The following is a 10,358-nucleotide window of genomic DNA, read 5'->3' as shown; positions in this document are numbered from 1 at the left end:
ATTTAATATTGAACAAATCATTACAATTCCTTACACATTATGAAAGTAGTACTTACAATTACTTAAATGTATTTTCAAATTGAAGCTTAATATATAAATCACATAACGTTTTATTAACAGAATAGTCTTTGTTTGGCACAAATACATGTACAGAAATTATAAATATATTTTTATACTGTGTTCTCATGATCATGAGGAATAATCTGTATCTTCTGATGGGTCATCATGATCAGTATCTGTATCAGTACAACTCAAGTCGCTTATCGTGGTAACAACAGGACGATTTGTATTTGGTTCGATATCACAACTGTCCTCCTTCTTCCATCCTTTCTGTTTCATTAGTTTCATGTCTTCTTTGGTCAGCACATGTACGATTTCACCGCGTACCTTATCTCCTTCAGCTATTGGTTCAATAACAACATAATCATTACGTTTCACCCACACATTTCGCCTGAACTTGGCTGGCATTGAAACTAGAAATGTTTCATTGTCTTCTACTGAGAATACTTCATGAAGATTATTGCCACGGCCAGCAACTATGCGAACAATGCGCTGATCATCTGTTGGACCATTCCAATCAGCAGTGAGCATTTCTTTCTGCACATGTTTACGTTTAGTCGCCCTAGACATTCTGTAAAAAAATAACACTTAATAAACAAATTATTTACATAATTATTTTTAATGTTAACATAAATCTTAAATGTAAATTTTTTGTTCAGTCTTTCATTTTATCAGTTTTCCTTTTTTTCTTTTTGAACATGCCAATGTTTCCACCGGATAACTCTATAGCTTTTATAATGTCTAATGATTCTCCAAGCGGCACCCCATAGCCTTTGAACAATCCATGTGGGTTGGATGGAGTAACACAATCATTTAGAGCATCCTTTCTAAGAGCGGTGTCAACTTCAACAGAACTGAAAAATGCTACTGATTGTGGCAAATCAGTCATGCCTAATTTTTGAACACAAAATGCTCTAACTAGTAGGTTTGTTACATGTAAAGCTAATGCAGTCTGATAACGATGGTCATCTGGTACTAAATAACGTATCTCATCATGAAAACTTAGGCAAAACCGTACATTAGGATGGATTAACCATCGCATGCATACCAACATCAGATGAAGGAAATCAACAGCACCACTTTGCACAACCCAATTAATTCTGGTAGGTATGAATTTATCTATATCCACTCCATTCATTTCTAAAGCTCGACTGAGTCTAGATTCTAAGAATGGTGTTTTTGGTTGTTTTGAACATGCAATTTGTTCAAGGCTGTTGAACATAGCAGATTCTGAACCTCCACTCCAAATAGGTTTGCAAAACAATTCATCAACACTCTTATTATAAATAGTACACAGCTCTTGTGCACCTAGCCGAGAATGCTCTCTTTTTTTAACTTCCGGTAAAACAGTGTCATGAAGTTTATAGGTTCTGTTTCCTTTTGTCATGTTAAACATGGCTATTGCTTTTTGTTTTGCTTGTGCAGGACTTAAATCTGGATTGAATTGCTTCAATAATCGTTCAGAAAATGGCTTTCCTGCCCCATAAATCCTAGCATAATTTAATACTTTTGCATTATCTCTTGTAATTCCAATTGCTTTGGCAGTTGTACTGTGCATGTCCGTGCCATCACTTTTCCGACCACTGAGTGTCATCCATCCAAAAGCCGTAGCACCGTGTTCTTTGCCATAATAAGAATCTCCAATAACAGATGCTATCCACAGTTCTTGAGAATCGACATCTGCTCCAACTAAAGAATAACCTGGCGGTGATTGAATCATACTACGTAATTCTGATCCAACACGTTCATCGATAGCATTAGCAGCTGTCATCCATGTTCTTTCAACTGCTCTACGAGTTAGTGTTCCACACACTACAACCTGTGGTATGATGGCACCACATCCTTTTGATTTATCAGTCCAAACAACAATTTGTCCTTCAACCCGTTCTCTGTTGTTCCTCCAATAAGATAGCATACGTGATATTTCAATAATGTGCTCAGCATTACTGTCCTTTCCAGACAGACCATTTTGAGAAAATTTATTTAAGAAATCTCGTGCAAGTGGATTTCCAACATTTAAATGATTCCCATCTTTATGTGGAAGTTTCAATATACCACAGCCTGTTGCCAAATTTTCTTTACAAGGTTTATTCCGTAGGGTTCTATGATTTTTTTTTTTGAAAATACATTCATACTTGACTAGATTTGTTTGGACACTTTCATGAAGTTCAGTATTATTAATTTTTATTTTACAGTCACAAGATACATTACTCTTAATATAGTGATCTTGTAATTCTTTAAGTGGTACCAATTCAGCATCTGGAAGTTTTATATCAGTCTCGTATGGTACAAGTTGGCCCCAACCATTTCCCCTCACATAATGTAGAGGAAGGGATTTCCACATAAGAGAAAGTAGTTTAGGAACAAGATGCATACCCGAACTTATGAGTAATGGACCAGGAACCCAATGCGGGTCTTTGGGAGGTGCACACAATTTTCTATACCATTCTGGATAGCCAGCTAGATGAGGTGTCTTAAGTGGTAATCGTTCACTTGTTGCCATTAATGGTTTAAACATTTTTTCTAATTCAAAGAATCTCTTTTCATAAATGTCTTCAGGTTCTATAGGTTTATTTTCTACTGTAATTTCTGGTTTCTTTTTTTTTTCTTTTTTTAGTTTCAACACCTTAGATGTCCAATTTTGGTCCCAGAGCCACAAATCTTTTTTATAGTTATCATTATACATTAATTGACAAGCTTGATTTGCTTGTTGTGAAAGTAAGAATTTGGATTCAATGTCCAGGTCTTCATATATTTCATTTGAAGTATCCAGATAACGTTTCCAATTTGAATTTACTGGTAAATACGATGTGCCCAATTCTAAAATACCGGCTAATGTAACAGGATGAGGGAAACGTTCCAAAAATAAAGGCCACAGTTTTCTCAAGACTTCAGTAGTGGCTTTAACATCATTTGCACAGTACGTCATTAAATTTTGAAAATCATTATTAATATCTTGTAATGAACCTTTAACAAATGTATCACGATCACTCTTGGACAACTCAGCCTTGCAATATAATTTATACACTTCATTTAAACTGTTTAATGAGCTGTGTTGTTGCCAAGATTCTTCATCGATGACATCTTTTGATTTTAATAATGTTTTCTGATAACTAGTGATTCCACTGATGGCAACATGCAAAGACATAGTGTCTATAAATCTAAGAGCTGTACGATTTAGCCAATATTGCTCCATAATTCTAGCTCTATCAAAAGCGACATGATGGCCTACACACAACTTGGGAGTGTTTGACCATTCAGTGATTTTCTCTTTGGATTTAATTGATGTCTCTAATGGAATGAGATCTTTACATGAATAACCAAGATATCTACCTGATCTGGTATTGCAGCTGATTAAATCTTTACTCACCCAACTGTACCAAGCTTTTGATGTAACAGCAGTTGCTAAGGTAGGTAAGTCACCTTCTCTACAACAAACTTCAACATCAAAAATCATGACTTTCTCTGTGGGGTAATCACATTGCTCAATTTCCTTTCCATACCTAGTCCAACCTTCTCTAAACACCCATTCTTTAGGCATTTCTGGTATTCCTTGTTTTAAAAATTCATCCATCAGAATTGAATACGGTTCACTTTGCATTTTACCAATTTTATGAAAGTGATCAACTATGTTTCCCTCCAATGGAGGTAATTGGAGTTCAATATCGGGTACCTTGTGCAATGTCGATGGCAAATCATATTTGGACAGCTCGTTTAAGGCCATCTTCAGAACATTTTCATCAGTCGTATGAGACTCTTTGAAAAGCTGTTCGTACAAGTTGGCTGACAACATTTGAATATTCAATGAGTTTTTACGAAATTCGGTCTTCTCCATTGGTATCAAACGGGGTATTCTAGTCAACGAGTCCGACACTAGAGTTTCTTCTTCTTGAGATTTCTCAGCCAACAGCTCGGTTATTTTTCCCGGTCGGTGGAATTTGGGTACGGTACAGTATTTCCCATGGCCTCGCACACATTGTGCGTAATAAACGTTAGCACGTTTCCAATACATTCCAATGCACTGTACAATTTAAATTATCAAAACACGTGCGTTACATGTACATAGAAGCCTATAATTTCAAGGTTTTTTATTTCGATTAACAGCACTTACCTTAATAGATCAATCAACCCTCAAACATTTATAACATGTAAATATTTAAAAAATAATACGTGTATGACTTTATTGCACTACATTCACATTCTTATTTTATACATTTTCGTGAGCAGTCAACACTTCAACACAACGATCTGATATACTGAACTCGAATTGAATGTGACTGAAGGTCTGAAACCATGAAAATAATAAATAATATTATATTATCCATTGCAATGGTCATGAACTACGAATAGTATGGCGATTGCCAAAGAACACAATCGAACACTCAAGTCCGTTACTAAGTTCAAGTTAGTTTACTATTGGACTAAAGAGATAGTGATGCTAAGATAAGGATGAGGATGGATATTATGTTATTATATTTTACGGTTTACACTTTAATAGTTTATACTCTTTTACACTAAAGCAAATACTATATACGACGTCGTATATAGTATTTGACTAAAGTACTCCGAAGTCTGAAATCATCGAATATTACATAAATGTTTTATTTTTTTTAAATATGAGTAGGAAATTGTACAACTGTTATTTAGCTATCATCAAATTCTAGTACTAATGGTATAAATGTAATATTTTTAAATCGTTTTTCGCCAATCAGTGTACCTACTTTATAGTGTTCAAGTGAAATCGTACCTATAACTTATTACACTGTGTTATTATATATACTATTATACTTACTCTCCAAAATGACTGGTAAGCTAATTTGATTATTTTCTTTAGATTCATTTTAATGGAATATTTAAATCATTATGTTTGAACATAATCAAAAATTACAGTATTTAATATCACATTGAAAAAAGATCCATACTGACTAGATTATTTAAATTTTTAAATTTTTAGATAATTCATTGTTGGATTTATCTAGTCAAGAATTGCGAAAGTTGCCAAAAAATGAAAACAGTCATATTATTAAAGTTTTGGATGTGCAAAAAAACTGTTTACAGAAACTGGAAAATGTTGAACATTTTACTGAACTTAATGAAGTAAATAATTTTAAAAATAATATATAACATTAATAATAGCACCTACCTAAATTATATACATTTTTAAAGTTAATAGCAAGCCATAATCAGATGATGAGAATGTATACAGTAGCAAAATTATCAAAACTAGTAAAATTAGATTTATCTAATAATCATTTGATGAGTATTGAAGGGCTCAGAGATTTAATAAATCTTACATCTCTTAATTTGTCCAATAACAAAATCAAAGTAAGTGTTTTTCTTCTATTAAATTTATAAAAATTTTCATCATGTTTTTTTTCCTTAGATTATTGAACATTTATCAACCAATATAAACTTAGTGCACATAGACTTGTCATTCAACAGCATATCATACATTACCAATTTGAGTCATCTTTTAAAACTTGAAGTATGTTAAAAACATTTAAAATAAATCTTAGTCTATGTTATGTCTTATGTGTATGATATTTATTATGATTATTTATAACCTCAATGAATTGATGAAAATAACATTTTATTATACTTACAGAGGCTTTTTTTGCATTCGAATAATATTTGCCATTTAACCAACTGTCAACATTTCCTTCCAGTCAACTTGCTTACTCTTACTTTAGCCAATAACAATCTTAATGATTTGAATGAAATATCACAGCTTTGCCGTCTTGGTTTGTTGAGAGAAATCACTTTAACTGGTAATAGTTGCCTTGAAGGGTACACATTTAACTACAGACCATTTGTAGTTAATTGGTGTCCTAGTGTGAAAATAGTTGATGGTTATGCTGTGGATGACATTGAAAAGTAAGTATTTGATAAGTCAATGTAGATTATACTTGCTTATAATATAATAATGTGTGTTTCCAACAACAAAATTAGAAATACAAATTAAAAAATTTTTCTTGTCTCTATCTAATATTTTGAAAATCTACTGCTGTTATAGAAGCAAAATTCGAAAAATATTAAATTAATCTTATTAAATTTTAGTCTAAAAGCTGAGTGGCTGTATAGCCAAGGTCAAGGACGGAAGTTTCATACTGGACAACACACTGCTCTTGTACGTTATTTAACGGAAACATGTCCAATTACAAGCCATGCTTTAGAGACTGAGCAAGAAAGAAAATTGAGATTAGTTTTGAGCAAAGCCCAACAATATAGAGAGCAATTACATAGTATGTATTATATAATTTGCATTGGACTTAATGTTTACTGTCATATATTGCTCTGCCTTTAGGAACAAGTACACCAAATATTAAAGAATCAGGACAAGAATCATTGATGACTAGAAGCCTAGATCCTACTGTATTGAAGTCTACAACTCAAAGACTATCTACTGGTTCAGAAAGCTGCCAAGGGACACCTACTAGTATGTCTCGCAGTGTCCATTTACCAGTGACTGAAGTTAATTGCTTTGTCCAGTCTCCACCTCTACCAGCCGCCAGCACTATGTTGCCGATATTAGACTCATTACCTAGTCCACTGACGCCAAGTATACCAAAATCAAGACCTATAATTGGTCTTCAAACTCCAGCTGGTGAAGAGTCTCGAGCCCCTACTATGGAAAAATTGCAAATGATTAAAAATAAAGCTTCACAAATGAACGGCGTTGAGAACAAAGGTAAATAATTCAATATTTAATACTGTTTATTTTAACTAAGTATATGCTATTTATATTTAATATAGATTTACACCAGTCAGCCATAGTAATACAAAAAATGTGGAGAGGATATCATACTAGAAATTTGAACAAAAATGTAACTAATATATATCAACATGTACAAATGCTACGTTTTAATCAATACATTAAGTAAGAAATTTAATCTTAATTTTTTTTTTAAATGTTAAAAGTTTTGTGTTTTTAGGCAAATGAGCAAAGATTTAGTAGATACCAAAAGTACTCTTGAAAAAGAACATAAATTAGTAGTATTACAAATGCAAGCTATAAACGAGTTGTGGAAAAAGGTATTTATATTAATTTGTATTATCATTTATTGTATGTATTAACACATCAGCTATACCTACAAATTATGATTACATTCTATGGTTCTTGAAGTGAGGTGTGTGGTAGGTCACTAGTAAATAATAGAATTTAAAAAAGAAAAATATACTTAAAATATAATGAAACAAATAGTAAAATAATATACTCATTGCTCATTATTCACTATACCTATACTAATTATTATTTTTTATTTTCTTGTATACACATTTCATTATAAATATTGTAATGAGTATAATATACTCCAATACACCCCTATGTATGTATATCACAATCAAGTTTTCATTTTCTGGGTATTATGTTGTATAAAATATTACTATTATTATAACTAAAACCTTAGAGCCTATCTGATTTTCTATTTTTTTTTTTTTTCATACAAATTTGAATTTATTGTATTGTATTTATTTTACAATAATTGTATTCTTGTCTTACTACATTTTTAAATGCACCACAAAATAAGAAATGTATGACTTCAAATATTTTGTCGAGAATCGTTTAATTAAAATTGTTCAAATCCAAAGGGAAATTAATACTTTTCTAATCATACCATTTTTGGTTGTATTTATTAAAGAACTAAATTACTCAAACAACAGAAAAAAATTGTGCAATAGTATTTATTATTTATAATCTTTCCTATTATCTAGATCAATTTTATTATTGCAATTTATAGGTTGATTCATTTATCAAAGAATACTCATTATTTCTTAAACTAAAAATGTTTAAAAAAAAAAAGTTTTAGGTCTACAAAACAACGTTTTTGTAAGTAAAATTATTATTATTATTTTTATCATTATTATTTATTTTATGATTGTTACTGTTGAGTATGACAACATTTATTTTTAATTCCATATTCATAAGCAGAATATTATTTGAATATTTTGATTCATACAAATCAAATTTTAGACGAGTAATTAAAATAATACTTTCAAGTTACAACTCATCTAAAATTCAATTTCTATAATCGAAGTACTCCGAAAAATATAATAAAAAGTTTAGATAGGTTAGGTTAATATGGAGTATTCAATTTTTTGTGAACCCTCCTCAATACGATCATTTTCATATGTTTAAAAATTAATAAACTAATACTGTTGATGATTAAAGGTTAACACTATGGATAACAGATTAGGCAACGAGAATAATGGTGATTCCAAGTGTCTGACGTGCTCTTCATTGGATACTAAGGTACTTAATATTGTTGTAATTATATTACAGTTATAGACTACTAATAAATAATAGTTAAAAGAAAAATGTTTTGTTTTATGACAATTTTTATTCCAATTTTCAATATGGATAATTGAGTAGGTAATTAAAAATCTAAATACTTAATCTCTTAATACGTATTATTTATACATATTAAAAATAGTACCTCTTCAATTTTTATGTAATGGATTCTCGTCTTTTGAATATTTTTATTGAAACACCTCATAACTTATAAGAACAAAAAACATATATATTTTTTTAAGGTTCAACAGCTGCAGGAGTCCATGGATCATGTATTACGGTGTGTGAGCCCTTCATCACAGAGTGTTGCAGAAACACAAACGGACATCACTGCTGTACAGACACCAGTTGAAGAGAGTTGTCCAAATGCAAACGCAATAACCAGGCCCAATTTCCTTCCCCTATCCAAATCTTGTACAAATCAAGTTGTAAAAACTACCAACACAACTGCAATGTCTTCGGACATCTAAATTATAATTCTATGAAATCAAAACTGTCCAAAATTTCTATTGTATAATAATTTTGTACTCATTGTGAAGAAATCATGAGTACTGTTGCAGTGATCTAGTCAAACTGGTTGAACTTAATTATTCCTTTTTTTTTTAAATATCTTTATTATCTATTTAATATTTAAGAAAACTTAATATTATAATATAATAAGTTATAATGTATTTTTATTGGTTTTTTTTACGATGATAATATACAATAAAAATAATTTTATAAACGTTCTGTTGATATATCTATTACAGAGTTGTTCAGTGTTTATCCACCAGTTTCCTTAAATATCATTAACAATTATTGTTTGCCGATAAAAAATATTCACCACTATTGCCCAATTTACCTTGTGATCACCAACAACCTTTTTAATATAGTTTGTTTGAGGACACAACATTTTGTTTTCTATAATGAGAATAATGATCGCAAGAAACAGGAGGCTTATGTTAAGTGTAGAATAATTTAACTATTAAAACTATTTAGAAAGAAGATCCTCAATAATACTACCGAAGAATATTTCCCACTTTTATTTATCACTAATTACCCTTAAAATGTATACATTGTGCTTAAATTATAGGGGACGGTATTATTTAACTACAATTTTTTGTTTTAGGTTTAAATTAAACACTGAATTATATAAAACCTCTTCAACCTAAGCTATACAATGGATAATCTATACATTTTATGACATAAATGCATGATTTTAAATAATATTTGTAAGAATATATTTTTTTAATATATTACCTACTACTATGTCTATATATACATATTATTTGGAGACTTGTTCATTTAAGGAAATAATGATATGAATAGTAAAATTAAATTTTTTAAGTGAATAATAAATGTATAGTATATTTAATGATATGAACTTTTTTTATGGAATGATAATGTCATTGTGTTTTTGAGATAATTTTCAATAAATTATAGAGGACCTCACAAGATCACAACATAGTAAAATTAATCTATTATAGATATATACAATTTTTTGTTTATAAAATATTAAATGTATTCGTATACATCTTTTAGTATGTCATTGGGAGGATTGACTAAACAAAATTCCAGGATGGAAATGTAGATGTATACAAGTAAAGAAGTCTTACAAACTACAATATAAAACAAATTTAGTTATTATAAACATATATATTTATGTTTCATACACCAACACTATCTTATGGATTAGTCTTATACACAAAAAACTCAGTACAGCCTTACATCATTACTGCAATTATAAACAGTGTACTTTTCAATTTAGGTTCATGGACACTAATAAATTGGACTTACAAGTTACAACCAAATACGCAACAGTCATTGTATGGAAGAAGAAGTAAGTATGTTGTTTTGTGTTATTTATAATGAAAAAAAATATATTATACAAATAGAATTCTTTCAACGTTAAAAATAATATAACGAAATACAATTACGACATATTCAAACAAACTGTAATTTATTTGTATGATACTTATCATACATAGTTAGACAATTAAACTATTAAAATATAATTGAATAATTGACAAAG

At 30.1% G+C, this 10,358-nt stretch overlaps 3 protein-coding genes across 3 annotated transcripts; 1 reads left to right on the top strand and 2 right to left on the bottom strand.

Annotated features, from left to right (window-relative positions):
- Nucleotides 1-189: 189 nt before the first annotated feature.
- Nucleotides 190-630, bottom strand: LOC111031380 (probable RNA-binding protein EIF1AD). The gene has a single exon (XM_022311289.1). The coding sequence runs from the start codon at nt 628-630 to the stop codon at nt 190-192; it is 441 nt and encodes a 146-aa protein (XP_022166981.1).
- A 7-nt stretch (nt 631-637) lies between these two features.
- Nucleotides 638-4,399, bottom strand: LOC111031383 (DNA polymerase subunit gamma-1, mitochondrial). The gene is made up of 2 exons (XM_022311294.1): nt 4,172-4,399; nt 638-4,081 (listed from the first exon to the last, which is right to left on the bottom strand). The coding sequence occupies exon 2, from the start codon at nt 4,070-4,072 to the stop codon at nt 716-718; it is 3,357 nt and encodes a 1,118-aa protein (XP_022166986.1). The 5' UTR covers nt 4,073-4,081; nt 4,172-4,399; the 3' UTR covers nt 638-715.
- Nucleotides 4,400-4,555: 156 nt separating this feature from the next.
- On the top strand, nt 4,556-10,355 carry LOC111031386 (centrosomal protein of 97 kDa). The gene is made up of 11 exons (XM_022311297.1): nt 4,556-4,867; nt 5,015-5,157; nt 5,227-5,385; nt 5,444-5,545; nt 5,666-5,934; nt 6,118-6,302; nt 6,365-6,748; nt 6,814-6,937; nt 6,993-7,092; nt 8,228-8,308; nt 8,590-10,355. Exons 1-11 carry the CDS (start codon nt 4,861-4,863, stop codon nt 8,815-8,817), a joined length of 1,782 nt encoding a protein of 593 aa, XP_022166989.1. The 5' UTR covers nt 4,556-4,860; the 3' UTR covers nt 8,818-10,355.
- Nucleotides 10,356-10,358: the final 3 nt, after the last annotated feature.

Source organism: Myzus persicae, unplaced genomic scaffold, assembly GCF_001856785.1.
Source record: "Myzus persicae strain clone G006 unplaced genomic scaffold, MPER_G0061.0, whole genome shotgun sequence".
NCBI lineage: Eukaryota > Metazoa > Arthropoda > Insecta > Hemiptera > Aphididae > Myzus > Myzus persicae.
Note: the sequence above shows the minus strand (reverse complement) of the source record. Positions and strands in the feature narration are given on the sequence as shown.